The 24,187-nt window shown below is 32.4% G+C and overlaps 1 protein-coding gene across 1 annotated transcript in view; it reads right to left on the reverse strand.

The window, feature by feature from the left end:
* The window catches only part of Wdr62 (WD repeat domain 62), a 103,231-nt gene that overhangs the window by 65,221 nt on the left and 13,823 nt on the right, over positions 1–24,187 (reverse strand). Inside the window, exons 2-4 of the mRNA XM_077426956.1 lie at positions 9,713–9,835; positions 9,554–9,623; positions 7,884–8,506 (exon numbers count right to left, since the gene is read on the reverse strand). Coding sequence (XP_077283082.1) covers positions 7,884–8,030 — 147 coding nt within the window. The 5' untranslated portion in view covers positions 8,031–8,506; positions 9,554–9,623; positions 9,713–9,835. The remainder of the gene's footprint in view (positions 1–7,883; positions 8,507–9,553; positions 9,624–9,712; positions 9,836–24,187) is intronic.

The following is a 24,187-nucleotide window of genomic DNA, read 5'->3' on the forward strand; positions in this document are numbered from 1 at the left end:
AACGCAACAGACTAATAAAAAATATTAGGTTATAAAATTTATAATTTATATTACATGAAAAAAAATTTCAGTCCGATTCAGTTACCGGTTTGGGAGATAATTGCATTCAAAAACATAAAAAAAGGGGACACCTATTAGGGGAGGTAAAATTTCCGGTCGACTTAAAAATTTAAGTCGTGTCGATAAGAATTTCAGTAACCGATACTATGTAAGTTTCAATAGGACTAACAGTTCGATAGGACTAACGGTGTTTAAAAATACACAAGACACACACACACATTTTTTCTAGACCATGAAAACGTGATCAGTGATCGATTCTGAGTTCAAATCCGTCAAAATCTTGAGTTCAAAGTTTCGCATGATCACAAAACTTTATCTATTGTTACTAGGTACAGATAAAGTAAAAATAAGGTGTACAGACAAATTTGAATATTATATAAATTTTGCATAAACCCAGTCAAAAGCAATAATACACGTGAAAGGTGTAATAGGAAAAATAGGCATGAAAAGTTGGTGACACAATGGATCGATTGCCACCACTGACCGTTCGGAAAGAATGAAATGTACACATGCGTATATACATACGTATGTGCATATGTATGCATGTATTTACATATAATTGAATAGATCGTGAATACCGCGATCGCGACCGGTGAAAACTGACCAAGCAGTACACGTGTGAACGACGCGAACGCCCGCTGGAAACTGACCAGATCGCTCACACAGATCACTCGTATTGTTCACGGCGTGAAGCCAGCGATCGTCAATTCAATTCAATTCCGTCTTGAGAACAGACAAAAATCTTAAAAAAGGCAGAGCCAAACTTTATAAAAGAATCGCACAAATTAAATTTTATAAAAAATAAAACTAATGAAGCTTGTGTCTACCTAAATAAATTGTGGAATTTATATTTCAAAAAATTTATTCATCTATGTATGTATGTATTTCTATATTTGACATAAAATAAGAAATTATGGAAGATTTAGCAAAAAATTAACAATGATCGGTGCACCGGTTTCTCCACCGTATCCATACGGGTTGGGAATCACTAATTTATATACCTTGAATCAATGGTAATTGAAACCAATAGCACAGGTGAGGAACGGCAATCGGGTGAACAATAACAACTGAATAAAAGTGCAATTTTCACCAAAGATGTGTTTCTGAAGCTAGCACAAATCTTCCAAAGCTCTCTGTCCATTTTCTGTGCTACAACCATTTTACATTATTAATATTCGAGAGTTTCAAAGCAATGTTAGCCTGAATATCAACTGCCAAGAGTTATGTAATTTTTTTTTTTTTTTTTACAATTTCGCCACAGTAAAATTACAGATTAGCTCCAGGTCGTCACTATGGCTAATTTATTACAAGACATTGAAACCTTATAATTAACGAGACATCTAAATACATGTAAATCGAAACAATACCTGACATCTATGGTCAGATATTACAAACATCGTATAAATACGATTAATAACATTTTTCATGTAACAGTACGAATTTTTACATTCGATAAACAACCACAGAGACATCTATGGTGAGAAATCTGGCGAAACCTGAGATATAACAATAACTCAAGGTTTGAAACAGAAAATTGGGAAGGAAACGCCAATTTTACAGAAACCGTTTCAATGAAAATCAGAAAAATTGGCAAATTATGATAAGAAACGATCGACCTCGACAAACCAAGGTCTGGCCAACAACGAGACTCTTAGTGGGAATCGAACCCGTGACATCAAGCACGAAATAATTCAACACTCACCACTAGACCACGCTGCTGGTTAGTAATGGGAAAATGATCGCAGAACTTAATTAATCCGCAAAAATAAACAGCATTCCTCTATATTATATAAAAAGTTTTAATTTTAAAAATATGTTTGCCAAAAGACACCCATTTTTAATTATTTGAGGCGCATAAAATAATTAAAATTGGGAAAATAATATTATTTGGAAGATCAAATATCTATAGTAAGCTATGGGGAAGTTGAAGCTATTTATTATAACTGTGCAGAAGACCGTACTGGTTTTCACTAAAAATCGAACCGAATGTTTTTTTTTATATATACATACATATCTGCCTTCTTCGACTTGAGCGATCCAGAGAATTCCCGCCTGAAGCGTCATAAAATTGTTATTGCTTAGGATACATTTTGCTGACGCTTTAGATCCAAATTCCAAATGTAGAACCTTTCAAGTGATAAAAATACGTTTCCATCGAGCAAACACACTTATGAAGCACGTTGCGATCAATATTTAAGAGACAGTAGGAAAGAATTGTTGTTATTGAAAACGGTCACATTATCTCATGACCCAAAATATGAAAAGTAGTGCGAAGCAAAATAGGACAGTTTCAATACATACGTTGGCAGCATACATACATATGTACATATCAATGAGACAATATCAGATTCCAGTATAAAAAAAAAACATTTTTACACCATAGCTCCACGCAATTCTATCGACTTTGGCAATTCGCCCACACTCAAAAGATTATAATTTTTTTATTATATGTAATGTCTTACACGTATGGGATTCGATAAAGCTAACTTATATTATACTCTAATAGCCATATAAGATTCACATTTTTGTATGGTTGCCATGAAAAGCTTATAAAAATTAAAAGGGAATTATAATAAAATATTTTAAGATACGTTCAAAAAAGATTTCATTTTTTAACCTACCAAACAAACAATATCAAAATGCAAAATTACAATATGATACAAACGTCGAACGTTTCCGACACCTGCCGCACAGGTAATCGAGAGGGAGACAGAAAGAGTACGGAAGAACACGTGAAAGAAAGAAGCAGCGATAAACAGCACGCTTACAACTAGAAGCGATAGAACGTGCTGATTGATTAATAAATAAATATTTAGATCCAAACAACATTTGATGACGAATATTGAAATATTAATAATTAATTATAAACTAAATGGCCTAACGTGATTATTCTAAAATAACACTGTTCGACACGATAAATGGTTCACAGACGAGATATAACTTTTCTTATAGATCTATGCGCCCAGTTAACACGAATCTGGTTATAAAAAATGTTGATTGGCTCGAGATTCGGAGATATATGTATGTGTTTTTTAAATCGCGCGATTTTTCTATATCATATCTCATAAAACCAAAAAAAAGTCGTCATTTGTTGAACAGTGTGATTAAATGGTTTATACTGACATACCTGATATATGAACTTATGAAACAATGAATACAAATCACAAATATACAAATATGTAGATTGGGTTGATAATATGTAGATGTGAAAAATAGAAAATATGCAAGTGCGGAGTATTGCATAGTACGGATAACTACCACACCGACCACACCAGATGGCGAATGACCTCCATTTTGATGGCATTTCGAGTGAGAACACTTCGACTGGAATAAATGGATAAACACTATTTGCACACACACGAATTAATATCGCATTATAAACGGAAACAAATCAGACTAGCGAGCAATACTATTTTTTTTTTGTTTTTCAATGAATTCTGACTTGTTTGAAAAATCGCTACTTAACTTCCTTTATTACACATATGCACATACTATAATATTATACATATACAATGTACGTAAATATGTACAATATTATATTTATACCAAGCTTCTAAGAGTGACTAGCCACGCAACCCTTTTTTATGCATATTTAAACCAGCAGTGTGGACTAGTGATTAGCATAGTATGTTTCGAGCAGATTGATCACGGGTTCAAGTCACACTAGAGTCCCGCTGCTGGCCAGACCTCGGTTTGTAACTCCAGGTCGATCGTTTCCTTTCATTGAAACGGTTCCTGCAAATTGGCATTTCCTTTCCAATCTTTCTTGCAAATCTCAAGTTATTCAGCATCTTTGGGTTCGCTAATTTCTATAATAAAATGTTGCACAGTTTTCCTTAAATGTCACTGTGGATGATGTTTGTATGAATTCGCATTGTATAAAATGCTTGTGACCATTTTACACGTTTTTAGGTAATCTGACAAAACCAGGACATTTTTTTTTCAAAAGAATGTTTCTAAATACTTGAATTATTAAAAACGTTAATGAACATTAGAAAATCATGGATGCACATTTATGAAAACAAAAAATTCGATTTCAATATTTATAAACGGACCCATCCCAAGGAATCTGTCAGGACGGATACCCAAAAAAAACCAGTACTGTACTAATAAAACCAGTACGAATGGTCAACGTATGTTAAATAGGTCAATCGGATACGAAAAAAAGCTCAGTTAATTACAATAGAAGATATCTCTCGCACTGACGATCAAAATGTCACATGATTATCAAGCAAAAAATACCCAGCCTGTTATAATTGACAAAAACACATCGCACAAACCAGTTACTATTAACAGTTCAACAACCGTTGATTTTTAATTGATACATTGCATCTGTCAAAAAAATAACACGCTGACGGATTTAGTACTGAATTTTTACAAAAAAAAAATATATATATATACATATAATAGTATTATAGTTTGCGCTGGCGAGAAGACCTCATATAAATTTTAAATGTCGGACATTGTTTGGAAACAGTTAAATCCCATTTAGCGAAGAACAAATCCACTTGCATATTCATCGAAAACAATTAAAAGCGATCGAATTTATTTTGACAACTTGAGATAACAATGAGATCGTAAAATAAATATTAAAATGATAAAATACACTCGTATTACAAACATATACAATTATAAATATATGTATGTATGTACATGCTCTAATATACGGGTACCTACGTACATACAAATGTACATATATACGAGTAGCGTGCCTTAATCACTTCGTCTCTTATTCTTAGTCACTTAGTCTCCTTGTATCCTGCTCGCGCACACATAAGGGAGGCTGTACGATAAAGACAGGGAGATTTCCACGGCACGCCACTGCTGTGTACACATAAGAAGTAAACAAAATGAATTAGACTTGAAAAGTGAAGCTTGGCAACATTTGTGGATGGTTTATTTATTTATTTAATTTTAGACCATTGTGGCAAATTTGTGCAGGAAACCCGAATGCACCACAAGGTCGAAAAAATATACAGAGAGATGAGAAAAATAAAAATAAATACATATAATACATATACATAAACTAAAATACATTTATAAACAATCATAAAAAAAAAACCAAAGCATTATACATAATAGTAGCAGATAAAATACGTATTTATGTATATTACGTATGTATTATAAAATACGTATGTATACGTATGTAAAATACGTATGTATGTATATTACGTATGTATTATAAAATACGTATGTATACGTATGTAAAATACGTATGTATATTACGTATGTATTATGCGTACATACATACATATGTACTTTTCTTTAACAACCATTTAACAAATGCTACGTGATCCAGAGCAAAAAAAAGTGACGTTCGTCAACTCGCCCTTATATAAGGCCCTTAATATTCAAAAAACCATGACATAAAAGCTTTGGGATTTTATCCCAATTTAAATATAAATACGTTTCTAACAGCATATATATGTAGACCCAAAAGAAAACATGTTCAGTCGCAACAATGGTTGTACTGCTCGTTGATTATATCCGAACTTCCATACAAAGTACACAGCACAACAAGTATTTAATTCACGATTCCAATAACCTATCGCTCTCTTAGGATTGCAACCGAAAAAAGCAAACAATCCAAGACCAAAAGTGACGAATGCCAAGCTTTTCAACCAGTTTACAAAAGCAAACAATAGTCTCAAAAGTGGAACAAATAGCAATTTCTATTCAGAACAATGAGTGTTTATCATACATTATGCACGAAACAAAAACAACAAGGACAAGTGAAATTACAATTTGGATATTGTAATTAGAAGGCACTTGATCGAAACAATTACACGGTTACACCGCTGCTTCTGATCAGATGCATAAAAATTAACCGTAAATTATGCACAGACCTCACACAAAGGAGTAAATTAAAATCTAAACCCAACAACAGCCGGCATAAATCAACTACACACATATACGTATATACATATGTATGTACAAAGTGAAGGTTCCGATACAAAAATTGCACCCAACAAAAATCAGATCCGAATTAGGAATCAAAACGATTCCCTAAAAAGGGTTCAGCATGCTCGGAGATCATGCAAGCTCAAACTTTCTATTCAAAGATTCCCATGACCCCTCCCATTTCTCAGATCTGACGGTCGTCTATCTAGTCAGTCTCTCCTGTCTACAAAAGAGTACTTCGTAGAATTTCGCAAACGGCTCGCCGCTAATGCAAACCAGTCGATGGGACGTGTCCAGAAATCCAGAGTGGCCGGAGGTGCACCCATCAAAGATGCATCGTCCAGAGTGCATTTAAACGCAGACGCTGAATAAGTGATCGGACGTCGACTACACACACCGGTCGAAATTAATAATTCAACACTTCACTAGAGACGTCTGGAGAATATACATATGTACATATATGCATATTAAGTTTTGCTTCCTAAAAATAATTTATAATACACCCATATATACTAAGTTGAAAAAACTGCATGCCATATATTATATAATATTCCGTTTGTTACAGACATTACTAATAAACTAACCAGTAGATTCTATTACAGAATCACTAATAACCATACTAACACACTTTTGAAGAGTCTCAGTGATTACAACAAAATGTCTATACCCTTCAGGTATAACACACAGATTACCTAAACACAATCTGCTTTAGGTCATCGATTCTCTAAAGAGTCTTTAATTAATATTATGTATTAGATGTATTATGAGCATTTATAAGAATTGTAAATACGTTTTTGAGCTCTTTTTCCTATTATGCTGTACATTAACATTAGAATAATATAATACTATGATTACTAACCAAATTAAATTAAATTGTAAAATAGAAAATGATCAGTAGATCAGTAGCTATTAAAATAGATATAAGATGTATTGTGAACATAATTTCGTAATAATAAAAAGCATTTGAAAATCAAAAAAAAAATCAAATTAAGTTTTGAATGTATTTATGTATATTGATTGTGTGCTCGTCTAGTGTCCAATTCTACCAAACTATAGTTTTTAGATTAAATTGAATCATCAAATAATCAAGCTATATAAGCATAACGAATCTTTACCATATTTTTAAGAAAAGTATTTACCAATAATACTTTTTTCTTTTTTTGTGTAGCCATAGTGACGACTTTAAAGCTAATCTGTAATGTCACTATGGCAAAATTGAAATAAATAAATTTCAACCTGATCTTAGATAAAACCATATGATTTACCAGACTCACAATACCCGAATTGCCCAATGTTCTTTGGATGGGTGAATGTTGAAAAAAAATGGAACATTTTTAGAAAACTTAACGGTCTAAGTTCGAGTACCATGAGATAGTACATATACCAAATTGAAAAATGTAGATTTTCATAGCATACAAACATTCATTATATGCGCCGATATACATATTTGAAAGTATCAAAAGTCCAATTTTCAGTTCCAAAAACATTATTCCTGTTTAACTTAAATCACAAATTGTTATCACTTATTTTAACCAGTATTTTTAAATGTTTAATGTTTTGAGAAATATTTCTCGAAATGATGAAAAGTGGACTTTTGCCACTTTCAAATATAACGGCTCATACATATGTATGTATGTATGTATTTATGTATAGTAGATTTGCATTTGACTAACAGCATCCAACCATTTGAACCATCCAACCATCCTTGACCATTTTCTGAATTCACTAGTGATCCAGAGTAGCGATGTAGTCATTATATGTACATATCAGTCAAATAAAATACTCGAGTCTGATCAACTTGATATGTACTTTCTAAGCTGACGATTGCAGAAGCTGATCTGTGTTGACAGTTATTCTAAATTATATTTTTAAATTCTTTTTTAAGTTAAAACTTAGACCAAGAGTAACCCATATGAACTCACCCTGTCTGTAATGGCACCCTCGGTTTTGCCCCGTTTGAGTCCCGGCGCCCTGATGACTTTGCTGCCGGGCGCGACAGGAATAGTCTGTGGCTGCTGCGGCATCGAAAACGATGCTGGATTTCCGGCTGGTATGAAGCCGGCTTCCATCTATCACTGATTGCTCGTTTCGCACACTATTCCGAAGGAGACACAATATAAAACATGGCACTACTACGCACTAATATCACTTCAGAACACAACTTCCTCACAAATTCTACGTTCATATTATTTTATGGCAATGATAAATGATTTAAATGGCGATTTCACTCGTATGTTCGTTTATATGAATGTACGCAAACGGAAAACTAATGTCGAACAAAATAATATCACAGGTTTGCCGATCGGTCAATATATCAAATACGTATATAGACTAATGTGAAAAAAAACTACTTTAAAATGGACATTTGATTTATAAAGTAGGCTTCTACTTGGTAATTTATAGCTTATAGGTAAATTCCTTTTGAGTAACTTGTCGTTTTAAACTTCAATTCCGGTTCAATTCCTTCGAAAGACGAACGTTGTCCAGTGAATCACATGATAACTTTGTATATGTACATATAATTCACTTCTGCGAATCCAACACTCTGAAAATATACAAAATAAAGACATATGTATAAAACAATAAATTGATAATAATATTATTTCTATGTATACAATGAATCTCAATATGTATAATATATGAATATTATAAATTCAGTTATAACTCGACAGAAAGAAAAATATTAATTTATATTGCAAACACAATATTATTTCTATAAATTAAGCCAGTAATAAAATCATAAGCATTTGACAATTATGTAGTTATTAAATATTTGGCTTATTAATCAATTATAAATATAAACAAACTACATGTAGTTTATTTATATTTATATATTTATAGTGATCAGTATCAAGACTCATTAATATTATAGTAATTACATATAGTATTAATATCATTGATCATTTCTTAGAATATTGATTGAAAAAACTGAATATTTAAAATAAAAGCAATATTATAAAATATTCAATTGTTTAACAGTCAAATTAGATTTGCAGACATATGCACATAGTAGGCAAATCAATTTCGACTAATTAATCCTATTAATTTATAAATAAATATTAATAAAATTCATAAGCATAATAATTTAGTACAATACTAACAAAAAGTAATTGACAGTTGACTGGTGAAAATACATACTATTACAATTAACAATGTATACAGCAAAATTAATCATATTTTAATAGGAAAGTTAATTTATTGTAGAATATTATTTACATACAATCGTACTTAGAATTTATGGGTACGTAAAAATAAAACCGGCATGTATAATTATCGTTGATTAAAACATTTATATGTGTATATGTATGTGCATTCAAACATTCATTGATACCCGTATTCTGTATTGAAATACCGTTAGTGACTGAAATCTGAAACTCATTAAGAGAAAGGTCAGTCCAAACGTCATAAATACATGAAACATTATAAAAATAAAAGCAAAAGGGAAACCAGTTAACGTTTTCAAATGGATTGTCCAACCTTAAAAACTAATTTATAAAAAAAAAACACGTCAACTGAGACTTTCATTTAACACCATTTTTTCAACTGTCATTTCTCTTTCATTGTACAGCATTGCGAGTACAAAGCAACTCACATTAATTCACAATTTATGATGCATGTGTTCCAATAAAACATAATAAGCCGTCCAGTACGATTTCCTCAATCTAAAACATGACAAATTTCAATATGAAATAAAACCATATATGTATATTTATAGCATTGATTTAATTAATAATAACAGTGAAAAGTTTACCGAAAAATATTATTCTGAGCTGTTAGTCACTTTCTTCTTGGTTAACGTTAAGTCTTCATGTAATCATCAGCTAAATGCTGCGCCATGACGATGCTAAAAATCGTCATCCCATCATCAAGACATCTGAAAAAGGAAAATACAAAAAATTCAGTACACGGTAACACAAACATAAATGTACAATTTTATTATAGTTGAAAAAGATGTACACACATATGTAGAAGATTGAGTTGTAACTTAAAATAGCCACTATAAAAACAATAGATATCGAAAAAAGTTAGTTTTATGCGTTAGATAATTATCTAACACAGAAAATTTAGCAACAATAAAGTGAATTTAAGCGAATTGTATTTTTTCCCATTCCCGCTTTGATGTATGTAGTATTGATAAAAACAACGACAACGACACAATCTAACATATTGTAAACCACATATCTGCAGATGTCGTCGACATACACGAGACAAGCAGATAAACCAGACTGACGAGTCCATTAGAAGAAGCAAAGTCCCGGACCGAGTATACATTTAATATCAATTTAAAATAATAATAATAAAGCAACTAATTACGATGGGTCAAGTTCGAAAAAAACAAATTATTTTTTTTTAATATTTATATGAAAAGAAACCGGTTCATTGAATAAAAATATTCTTAAGGAGTAGGAAAACAAAGTTTTTACATTCCAAGCAAAAATTTATAAACAAATAATTAAATTTAAAAACAAAAATGTAATAAATAGAATGTATCATGGAGTAGATAACAGGTAACAATTCAATAATGATAACAAACAAAAAATACATATGTACAAAAATAAGATTGAGATAAGTACATATGTATCATTATACTACATATCATATGTTTTGAAACGACATTTTGAAAGGAATTCAGGTTGAACGTTAATTATGATAGTATTTATGTTGATTATTAAATGCACACAGTAAAATGACTATAACAATAACCTCCCTGGGAGAGGTCGACGGAAACAATGTCATATGTGATGCACATGCACATACACGTGCATATTGCAACAAACACAATGCAAAGCTTACAAACACACAAATGAACTAACTGTAAAATTTCGTTTCCACAAAAAGAAAAATATAAGTCGCAATAGTTATTATTTCTGCTAAAAAATGTTAAGTACATATTTCCTTTGGTGATTTATTACTGTTCATATTATATTATATATAATATATGTAGGTCTGTGTGCAATATAACGGAAAACCCGCAAAAATTTTATATAATTGATCAAATTTCCAAAAACGACGTTATTATTGAAATCGTTCTGAATGAACGAGCGGGAAAAAACGATGTAAAACTTTGAACTCTACATACATATGTACATATATATATACATTAGCCAGCAGTCTGGGTCAGTGGTAGCGTGTATGTTTAGCACCAAGTGATCAGTGATATACTGCTGATTCGATTTGGAGGTATTTGTGACTCCAAATCGATCGTTTCTTATCAGAGTGTGCCAATTTTATCTGATCATTGTTTAAACGGTTCCACAAAATTGGCAAAAAATCATCTTTCCTGCTGTTACAAATCTTCTGTATTTATTGTAAGTACAATTTCTAAATATTATGTACAAATCTAAAATCCATAGATGTCTCAATGGATTAATTATTTAATTAATTAATTAATTGTTATTTCGTGATCTTCAGCTTCTGGAAATACAGTGATTTATGTAATAATAAAATTGGCAAACTCTGATACGAAACGATCGATTTGGAGTCACAAATACCCCCAAATCTAACCAGCAGTATAGCGGATCGAACCCACTGATCACTTGGTGCTAAACATACACGCTACCATTGAGCCATACTGCTGGCTAATATATACATACATATGTATGTATATGAATAAAATAAATAAATAAATATGTACATATGTAATATATACATATATTACCTTTTTATAAAAGTCTACTACATATTCATTTTGTCCCTACATTACTCACAGTCATTTCCAATGTATCCATTTATTTACCGTGTCGTTGAAATTCAATATTGAAAATCATTTGTACGACTGCCTCAATATTTTTATTGATGATATTTGTCAGACTGACATAAAGAAAAATGTGAAGAAACAAAAAGGTTTCTCCTGTCATAACAGAGATTTGTCGGAAAAGAACGTCAAAAGAAGAAAAATTAGGCCAAGGGTGCGGCACGATGCAAAAAACAAAAATTAATCCAGATTTGCATACAAGTATATTTCAGAGAAAATTGCCAGAAAATACTGAAAGCCTTCATCGAAATATTTTACACGTAAACAAAGCCTTCATCGAAATATTTTACACGTAAACATTCGGATTATTTACATTTGTATGTATGAAAACAATACATTTACACCTTATCAGTTTAGATAAAAATCATCAACAATGGTAATCATTAATTAATAAGGCGTATTACATCAAACACTTGAAATATATTGGGCTATCTAAATCTATCCTTACATAAACAAAATAAAATTATTTTTCATTCAAGGTGACAACGACAGCCAAGCCAGACCTACTACTACTCGAGAGCTACAATTTTAAAATCGGACTCAAATATTCTTCTGATTATCTGCTACTGTGAATATTTTAGCTGGAAGAACCCTGATCAAAGTCATCAATTTAGTCACCGGAGCCTGAGGGGGCCGTGTATTGTTCAAAGGTTGTAAATGCATTGTTAAAGGTTTGCCGAACAATGGATAGCACTGTGACTATCCTACCTCTAGTCATCATACGATGCTCGACGGCAAAAATATGGTTCACCATTGTCAATTATAATACTATTGTCAACCATTTTTTTTTCTCTCCTGCTTTCTCGGACAATGGAGAGGTCTATTGTCATTTTATGGCAGCATCCTCGCTACCCAAGATTGTTAATCATTCTATCGGCTGATCATACATACGTAAAAATGTTACCCGAAAGGCGTAAACTGTTGATTTTCGAATGAGGCACGGGTACTAGTTACTTTTTCCAAAAATAAAACGGTAAACGGATTATTTCGCACATTGCGACCGCGCACACGTCAATTTTTGCCACGAAAATCGCGAATACGGAATATCTGGCACTCGAGTTCTCGTTAGTATGATAGTTAGCGTGTCCAACTCTCGATGGATGGAATTTAAGTGACGTGTGCCAAGTGGCTTTGTGCGGAATAGTCACCGAAAAAAATAAAACACCGGATCAATTATTGAAAACTATGTGTGTAACTGTATGGAGCTGGAGTGAAAAAGGGCCAATTATAAATATACTTTTTATTTAAATTGATATGTACTTATTTCGCATTTTTCCGAGAATTTTGCACGTCAAGCTGATAACGAATGACACAACTGTTTAACCACACGCCGACTGGTCAACCGCTTTAACTCCAATGAAACAACAAAACAAAACAAATCAATTAAAATTAACAAAAAATGACAATTTAAAGTGCGGTCTATCGCGAAACGAGATATGATTCGACCGTGACAGTATTTCTATTTCTGATAAGTCATCATTTCATAAACCCATATGTGCCGCCAATACCGGAAATAGTCGCGGTAATCCAATATTGTTCTGTCATTGTGACAATGTTTATCTTTTTCATTGTTGGAAAAAAGTCGCGACTCGATGACTTTTTTAACATCGTACTCGTTAAACATGTCTTCATTCTAAGTTTTCATTTTAAACTACCTATACATACTAGTACTATGTATTAAATGTATGTATATATGTATATATGCATTAGATCGAAAAATGTGAACTTTGAATCGAACATGCGTGATTAAATAGTATTATTATTGATCAGAATTGGCCAAAAACGGAATTTCGGAATTTAAATTAAGCAGTTTAAAATAAGCTAGATAAGAATCTATTACCCAAATATTTTAATAGTAAGGAATATAATTATAAAACCAGAAATAGGAATAAATTAATTATAGGTAGAGTTAAGAAACCAAAAACTGCAGGTGTTTTCCACAGAGGTGTTCAAATATACAATGCCCTTCCTGAGAGAATTATGTAGAAGTGCTAGTAACATTGGAGCTTTCTTGAGGGGTGTGAATGGATACCTCTGCGGAAGATGACGTAATTATATATGTAAGTTTAATAAAATGCTATGTTTGGAATAATATTATATTATTTTAGGATTACTAATTATAGTTTTGTTAAATTTTTTAACTATGTTATATTATAGTTGTTAGTTTTAGTTTAAAATTGTTAATTGTGTAATAATTCATTAGCAATTTGATAATAGATAAATTATTTAATAATATTATACATGTGTACATATATTATATCCGTGAAAGACCATCGGAAACATCCCGATTAGTGCTTCAATCCCGGAAGATTACTTCAGTACCGGGATTGCGGTGCGAGGAATTTCCGATCCCGGTGCTAGCACCGGGAAATCAAATACAGGATAACAAATACGGGATACAGACACTCACACAAACCTACAGATACACGTGAAAACGTGATCAGTCAAAATATGTTACAAATATCATTGCAGTTGAGCACAAAATCTGCGACACAATACAGGCCGTTGATACCATTTCGAGGGAACGGCAAGCCGGCATCAAAACGGGTCAAAGAAAACAAATGGACTATGACTGTCACTGTTCGTCCCACCATTTTTCATTATATAATGTTGTTTTATGTTTTTTCTTTATTATTTTTGTAAAAATAATATTTTTAAAGAAATTTTGCAAGCGCCGTAATCCCGGTATTCAGACTAGTTTCAGCACCGGGATTCACGGTACCAGAAAATACCGGGATCCCGGGATTGGAAGTCTTAATCCCGATACGATCGAATGTACAATTGAATATCATCAATGCATTATCGAGAGTAACGTGAACGATAGCAAATTATCGTGCAATACGTGCCGTACCTAGATGCAGATTTCCGAAGCGCTTCAGCAGCCCAAGGTAACTACATATGTACATATGTATGTGTGAATTATATACATATGTACGTGTCTAATCTGCAATTTTGACATGCATAATATTGAATACTTTGACCGGTTTCTAGGAGTTTACCGACATTAGAATCTCTGATGATGGGGCATTTTTATCGAACCGATTTGAACCCGAGCTAGTGGTGCGTGACTTACGGCCCGACACCGTATCTAATACCGTGATATTAAGTGGACTTTTTTTTCAGCTTCTTATCAGCGGGAGATCCATCTCGACTTTCAGGCAATCGGAACAAGCAAATCAACCGTATCGGTACTGTGGTCAACTGTCGATGTATAAACTTGAATGTTTGTTGAATTTCAAACATCGTTTCGTGGTTATCTAACTTATGTACATACATATGTAGAACGTAGATGATTTTTGAAAGGAATCAATAAACAAAAAAAACCCCATACAAGACGTTTGAATTAATGATTCAAATTTACCGTCAAATTCCAGAATCCAGTAAATGAAAAAAAAACGGTTAATTTTCCTAAAAACGTTCGCCGAGATTGAATCGTAAATAATTAAAAATAAATCTATTTATTATAGTCTATTTATTATCTATTTATTCGTAATAATAAATAAATTTTATATTTTTTATTATTTTTAACCTATCATGTTAACCAACAGAATAGACCAGCGGTTAGCATATAATGCTTTAAACAGAGTGGTCACAGGTTCAAATCCCTCTGGTTTCTGCTGGCCAGACCTTGGATTTGTGACTCCAGGTCGATCTTTTCCTATCAGAGTTTGCCAATTTATCTGATTTTCATTGGAACGGTTCCAACAAATTGGCAACCTTATCAATTTTCTCGCAAAATCTCGAGTTTTCAGCAATCTAGAATTTCGCTGAATCGTATAAAATGCTGCAAATTTACAAAAAATGTCTATAAAATGTGGATGTTAAGTTGATATGTATTTAATGAATTTCTCTGAATTGTTTAAATTGCTGAACATTTACAAATTTGACCATATGTATATGCTCTGTGGATATGTATTTATATACTTTGTATAATATTAATAATATTTGTATCGTATGTACAATATTTCTGGCCAGGAAGGCGCATTTGAATTACCTGTTAGGCCTTTCTGGTATAAATTAAAGATAAAATAAAAAAATAAATTTATTTAAACTTTGGTCCATTTGAAAGTTTCGACCCAAATTGAAACAATCATCTGATCGCATTTATTACGACTTGGTCGGTCTGTGTTGCCAGTGAATATATCAATTTGAAATTTCCACATTTAATACTGAAAATAAAGAAATTCCAGACAACCTAATCTGCAATACGTAAATACCGGTAATTTTTTTAATTTACCGGTGGTGAAATTTCGACGATATACCGGTAAACCAGTATTGCAATCCCTAGTTTGAACGCAAGATTATCATATTGCGTACTTATAAGTTGTTACAACCGACAGTATAGCATTTTGTCGAGATGACAAAAAGCCAACATCAATTAACACTGGCCTAAGTATATAGCCCGTTGACGAGCGACAGAAAACAAGCTCGAGCCTTAACCAAAATGCGAAAAGCTTTACGATTTGTATACCTAAAAAAATCTCAAGCAAATAATTTTCGAGAAACTGGGTCGAGTTTGATTACAGCTGTGTTTACACTACTCGGATAAAATTTTAATTTTGACTTTGTACAGCTCGAGCATTGTCGTGACAATAAACTTTTTTTTCGAAAGCTATTGCGCTTTTATTCGTCCTCTGGTATTGTTAAACTCGAGTATTAAACCTTTTTTTCGCTTCTGCTGAAAAGGGTCGGTTTCGTATATACATACATACATATGTAAGTGCTATGTATTTTTCGCATGTATCACACATGTCGTAACTTTCAGCGTAAGCACTTATCACGCGAAAATACGGTAAAAAAAATTCGGGTGTGACCAACCCATGACTTTATCTATGTATTTGAGGAATATAAGAAGGTTACAAAACAAAATTCGATATTGAACTAATAACTATGATAGCGATACAAATTGAGCGCAAATATATGCAAATACTTGCACAAGACAAAATTTCTACTTCCGGTTGGCGGATTTTGTTCAAATTTTTTTAATTATTTAAAATAAATATAATTATTATACCCATTTAATATCAAGAGGATAGAAATAATTTAAAAGGTCAAAATAAAATAATGAAATATTGTTTTAAAAAAAAAAAGCTACTTCCGGTTTACAAATTCTAACCAAAACGTTACCAAATCTAAGTTAGTACATAAAGAATACAAATATAAATTTTCAGCTTAATACGTTCAGGGGTGTGGACAGGATCCAGGCGACAACATTTTTGACTTTTCTAATAGGAGAAAATCCCACTTCCGGTTCATTAAATTTGCTGATTTTATTTTTTATTTTTACTTAAAATCACTATCTTTATTATACACAATAAATATCAAGACGCTTAAAATAATTTAAAAGGTCAAAATAAAATAATGAAAAAATAATGAAACAGTTTTAAAAAAAAATACTACTTCCGGTTTACGAATTCTGACCAAAACGTTGCCAAATCTAAGTTAGTACATAAATAATACAAATATAAATTTTCAGCTTAATACGTTCAGGGGCGTGGACAGGATCCAGGCGACAACATTTTTGACCTTTTTAATAGGAGAAAATCCCACTTCCGGTTCATTAAATTTTATGGTTTTATTTTTTATTTATACTTAAAATCACTATCTTTATTATACACAATAAATATCAAGACGCTTAAAATAATTTAAAAGGTCAAAATAAAATAATGAAAAAATAATGAAACATTGTTTTAAAAAAAAATACTACTTCCGGTTTACGAATTCTGACCAAAACGTTACCAAATCTAAGTTAGTACATAAAGAATACAAATATAAATTTTCAGCTTAATACGTTCAGGGGTGTGGACAGGATCCAGGCGACAACATTTTTGACCTTTCTAATAGGAGAAAATCCCACTTCCGGTTCATTAAATTTTATGGTTTTATTTTTTATTTATACTTAAAATCACTATCTTTATTATACACAATAAATATCAAGACGCTTAAAATAATTTAAAAGATCAAAATAAAATAATGAAAAAATAATGAAACATTGTTTTAAAAAAAAATACTACTTCCGGTTTACGAATTCTGACCAAAACGTTACCAAATCTAAGTTAGTACATAAAGAATACAAATATAAATTTTCAGCTTAATACGTTAAGGGGTGTGGACAGGATCCAGGCGACAACATTTTTGACCTTTCTAATAGGAGAAAATCCCACTTCCGGTTCATTAAATTTGATGGTTTTATTTTTTATTTTTACTTAAAATCACTATCTTTATTATACACAATAAATATAAAGACGTTTAAAATAATTTAAAAGGTCAAAATAAAATAATGAAAAAATAATGAAATATTGTTTTTAAAAAAAATACTACTTCCGGTTTACGAATTCTGACCAAAACGTTACCAAATCTAAGTTAGTACATAAAGAATATAAATATAAATTTTCAGCTTAATACGTTCAGGGGTGTGGTCAGGATCCAGGCGACAACATTTTTGACCTTCCTTCCGGATGCTTCCGGAAGGGAAAAAATCCCACTTCCGGTTTATTAAATTTAGTGATTTTTTTTAATTTTAATCACATTGATACAAGAATTATACTCGCATTTTTTCGTGAAGACCACACATGTTTAAGGGGTCGAAAAAAATAGTGGAAGAAAAATCGAACAAGAGTAAACTGCCACTTTCGGTCGACAGACGCTTACCAAATTTTAAACATAACTTGGTATTGAGCTTAAACTGTTCGATATGAAATTTCAGTTCGATAAATCAAAAGGATTTTGAGAAAAACATAAAAAACCTCAATTCTCTAGAGTAAAAGTACTACTTCCGGTTCAGATAAAAATATTTTAAAAATTTAAAATTATAAAAATTATTATTTCTAGTACATGTAAAAAAAAATCAGTCCGATTCAGTTGGTAGTTTGGGAGAAAATCGAATTCAAAAACTTAAAAAAAGAGGACACCTATAAGGGGAGGTACCATTTCCGGTCAACTTAAAAATTTGAAAAAAAATTACGTAGTGTCTATAAGAATTTCATTAACCGATACTAAGTTTCGGTTCGATAGGACTAACGGTGTTGAAAAAATCCCCAAAGTACACAGACACACACACACAGACACACACACACACATTTTTTCTAGATCATTAAAACGTGATCAGTAATCGATTCTGAGTTCGAATCAGTCAAAATCTCGAGTTCGAATTTTCGCATGATCACAAAACTTCATCTATTGTTACTACGTACATAGATAAAGTAAAAATAGGGAAAGCACGGATTTGTTTTGGCAGAAATTAAGAAAATTTTTCGTCCTGTCCTACATACTCGTAAAATAAACATCCACCGGAACCTTTTTATTTTGTACATGAATATAGATCCAGCCGAAAGACGCTAATGAGTAATGACCCAGAGAATCTTTATGCATACATATTGTATCTTCATATGTACATACATAGTACCAAACTCCCCTCTTTTCTCACCACGTTTCCTAATTTACTTAATGGCTTTGCGTCACTCGTTGGAAGATGACCGTTTTTTAACTCTTCGTTAACTAATCGTTTATTTTCTAATAGTAATAAGTAATGCATCTAGGAATTCTGTATGCAGATTCATTCATCAGCAATATCCCAACTGTCGACAATGATCATTGCAGACGATCAGCTAAAATGTGTCACTAAACAACTAAGATAGGCAAATTGCTAGAAATATATTGTATAGTGACTTTGAGTCTAATTTCACTTACGATTGGTTCCGGTCTGAAATATCACGACGATGTCGGTTCAAATTATAAACAACTAGTGTTTTTACCCGGCTTCGCTCGGTATTTGTAATATAAACCGCTTAAACATGGCCAATCTAATGGTAAACATTTTATTAAATTTATTTGAATATTCATTTGTTTTTTTATTACATTGAATGTCAAGGAATCTACGACCCAAAAAAATATACATACATACAAAGTCTCTTTCGAAATTTTATATTAGACTAGTGGTTTTGCTCGGTATTTGTAATATGTTTACTCATTTGTTTTTTTTTTTAAATTGACTGTCACGAACAAACAAACATATGTATAACTAAGTCTCTTTCGAAATAATATGTATACCAGAATCCGGCGCCCCTCGGGACTTCGCCCCCGGGGCTTTCGAATCCTTTGAATCGAAAAAATATCAAATCGGCGCCTATGAATCGAAAAAAAAATCGAATGTGTTGTTTACAAACCAACCAACAAAGGTTACATATCTCTTTCTTCACAGTCTCTTTCGAAATTATATATTAGATTACCCCAAATTAATTTCTGCAGCATATAAAATGCAATGAAGATTAGAAATCTCCAATACGTACATTAATCAATTCAATCGTATTGAAATCGTATCGCGGTAGCGCTAACTGATTCATTAAGTTGACATGAGATAAGGGAGTATATGTATATTATTTATCTCAAATGAATATTTCATTGGACGTGGGTAAACATAATCTAAAGATTCAAGATATTCTGTCAATTTTCACCTTCATGGATGAGCGAGTCTGAACATCTCAAAAATAATTAATCTCGGGGCGTTGGCAAGGTCGTCCTTTAAATTGCGCTCAATTAACCCAAACACTCGGATTTGAACGGTCAAAAAGAGGACGAATTAGCGCAAGGTTCTATACAATTGGCTATGCCAATTCGCGTAATTGCCAGTGCGAATTCCACCAAGGAGCAGGCGGTCTTCAACGTTTCATACACGTGATGAAATCCGGCCTCGTTCAGTTAAATGCCCCAGAGTTGCGTCAAAGCTCGACCACAGCCGTAATAGGAGTTTGATCTGAAGACGTACTTTGGTCAGAACTATGTATGTATTGAGAAACTCTAGCACAAAACTACATAGAAGAAGACTGAGATTCTACACCAGCAGTCACATAAAACGGAACGCTTGTGAATTTTACGACTTCGAGGCCATTAAAGGATTATCCCTTTATGTGTAGGGTTTTTAACGACCAAATATTCTAAATATGATTGTTTTCTAATATTTGAGTTCAGTTTAGTGTGGGTTTTCGAGGAGAAAGCATCAAATTCGAATTTTAACACGTCAACATGAAAAAACGAGCTCAGTTATCATTGCAGAAGAGTGTAAAAATCGCGACATTGGCGAGTTCAGGATTTTCCTTTCGGTCAATTTCCAAGAAAATGGGATGTTCTATATCGACTGTTTCGAGAATACTGGAAAAAAAGAGAGAATCTGGAAGTTTTGATCGTAAGAAGGGGACCGGACTGAAAAGATGCACATCTGAGAGGCAAGACCGTGTAATAACCAGATTATCTTTACAGCAGCGATTCAAAACTGCTGTAGAAATAAGAACAGATGTATCTTCACAATTTTCCATGGAAATCAGCGACTCAACAGTAAGAAGGCGACTCAGAGAAGCTGGACTGTACGGTCGGAAAGCTGCAAAAAAACCACTACTAACCAAAAGAATGAAAAACAATCGATTGGAATGGGCGAAAGCACATGCAAATTGGAGTCCATCAGATTGGCAACGAGTGATACTTTCCGACGAATCAAAGTTTAACCTCTATAGTCCTGATGGTTTTCCGTATGTCCGAAGGAAAGTTGGCGAAAGGTATAGTGAAAATTGTACCCTTAAAACTGTTAAGGATCTTCCAAGTCAAATGGTCTGGGGATGCTTTTCGTATCATAACATTGGACAATTGGAGTTTCTACAAGGTGCCATCGATGGAAAAAAATATAAAAAAAATTTAGAAGAAAGCTTTGTCCCATCGATGGAAAACCACCTTTCATATTCCGATGATATAATTTTTCAAGATGACTCTGCCCCTTGTCATCGAGCTAAATTGGTGAGTATTCATTTTATTTGATAGCATTGAATATAAATTATAAAATTTCAATCAAAAAACTGAAAATTTTTTTTTAGGTTCGGGACTATTTACAAGAAATGGGTGTAAAGACACTACCATGGCCTGGCAATAGTCCCGATTTAAATCCAATCGAAAATTTATGGATGTGTATCAAGTACAGGATAAGGAAGAACAATGTTACTACTCTTAAATCGTTGAAAGAAATAATAGAAAAGATATGGTACGAAGACCTCCCAATCGAAAATTTAAAAACTTTAGTAGATTCTATGCCAAACCGAATAAAAGAAGTTATAAAATCGAAAGGAGCCGCTACAAAATATTAATTTATTTTTTATAAGTTGTAAATAATAATATGTGACTGTAATAAAATTAAAAATGTATATGTATAGTGCTATTTTCATTTCAAATTTCATTTAACCGTGAAGTCAACGCACGGTCGTAAAATCTGCCCTCCATTAAATTTCTCCCCAACTCATCTTTATCACCTTTTTTTTTCCACGTTTGGTGTTACACGAATGCACTATGGTACAACCTATCATTTAAATGACTTTCGGTTTTGGTTTTATATAAGATTACCGAAATTTCACGCAAAAACATGTTTCGCTTAAGCGTTCCGTTTTATGTGACTGCTGCTGTATATTCATTCGGCCTTCTTTGCATTTTTCTACTAGAGCATTTTCACTCAACTCCGTCTATGTACGTACTTACTACCCGAGTCACACTTTTGATTCCCGTTTTCCTCTTTCGATACTTTTTCATATTTCCAAGTACCTACAGCATTTTAAATGACAAAAAAACAACAACTTTGAATTTGTATACTATTAAGTTTTGGATTGAAATGGAAACATTAATCCAAAAGAGGAACAGCAGGACTAAGATTGATATTGAAGAGCTCATGGACCTACGGATATCAATATTGAATCCTAACGGAAAGTACCATATCCAAAGGGCGGAAATGAGATTTCATAGGGGAGTGGTGAAAGTTACAAAGTGGAAGTAATTACGTAACACCGAGATCGGGAAATCTATCCACTAACCATGTATAAGTAAAGTCTCCAATCCAACATAAGATAAAGAACTTGAAGAATGAGACATCGGTACTTTTAGAGCCAAGCCTACGTGTTGATAAAATAATTATGTATATATGTATGTATAACCAGTTCAAAAGAGAAGACTTACAAGGTTTTTTTACGAAATGTAAACACTGAATCAACACGCAAAAGTGACGAAGCCCTTACCATACATATATTACAGAGCTGATAAGATAAGCAGTTGAGTAAAAAAAAAAACAAACATCAAAAATCGTATAAAAGTGGGTGTAAATTTAAAACATGACAATTAATTAAATCACCACTGAAGATTATAGCGCAGATACCCATTAAAGTGTATTAAAATGGGGCGTTTCCGCGCTGCACAAAAATACTAAAATTTGACCTACTGATTGGTATGCAAATCTGCACCTAAACGATAAACTTCACTAGTCGTCGTATAGGAAGTGTCACACAGCATCCGCAAACAAAATCTAGTTTATCGTTTAACGTCTTTCAGACGACGACGGCGTGCAAATAATAAGAAACGATTTAAAATATATAATCATTGGACTGATATGGACAACACTACGTAGTGGTTGGCCTTCTGAACGAGTTCCTATTATAGTTCGAGACCAATGTTTTAACTGCACATACTTTTTTTGTCGCTCAAACGTGCATTCAATATAATACGGAACTGGTATGGCAAAATATTAACATTAGGAACTGACTCTGTGACCTTCGATTGTATCGAAATATCTAATAAAGAAAGGCAATTTCCAGCCATTTTAAGTCTTTTATCACTTTAGTGGTAAGGTCGAAGTTATATGTACATATGTATGTACCTATACCTACATATGTATATCATACGCGCACATTTCACACATAATCCGGCGTGTCAAATTTGTATCCAATCTAATCTACCCAATATCGAAATTGTTATTTTTTTTTATTATGATAAAAAAATATTTTGAAACGCACGAAGTGATTTTAAATTCATAGAATCGGGGTGGAGAGCAGGGGTGCGGGATGATGATACTGAGCAAAACTGGGGGTGGTGTACTTGGGTTCACCTCACGGGATCGAATTAGAAATGCACTAAAAACCAAATATCGGAAGGCAAAGATCGAAAATCGAAAGATCTTAAGTCGAAAGATCTTTCGATGCCCTTCCTGAGAGCATTAGAAGTGCTAATAACATTGGTGCTTTCTTGAATGGTGTTAATGGATACCTCTGTGAAAGATCATGTAATAATATATGTAAGTTTAATAAAATGCAATGTTTGGTATATTATGTTATGGTTACTAATTAAAGTTTTGTTAATTGTGTTATATAATAGTTATAATATTAGTTTTTACTTTTGTTATTGTATATTCATTAACAATTAGTTATAAATAAATACTCTCGATTAAAGATTTCCGTAACCTTTTCTTGAGCCATTCAGTGCTAAAGAAATTTTCCAATTTCTACGTTACAAGAATGTTTTATGAAAAAAAAAATTAAAGAAATAATTAAAGTCGCGAGGCAAAAATCCAATATCCGGAGCGAATATTCGTACATACAAAAAGTGTAACAAGCAAAAATAAAATATAAAAGTGTATAGAAGACAAAAACCAAGTACATACAACTCTCTCTGCTT

The sequence above is a fragment of the Arctopsyche grandis genome, chromosome 3 (genome assembly GCF_051622035.1).
Source record: "Arctopsyche grandis isolate Sample6627 chromosome 3, ASM5162203v2, whole genome shotgun sequence".
NCBI lineage: Eukaryota > Metazoa > Arthropoda > Insecta > Trichoptera > Hydropsychidae > Arctopsyche > Arctopsyche grandis.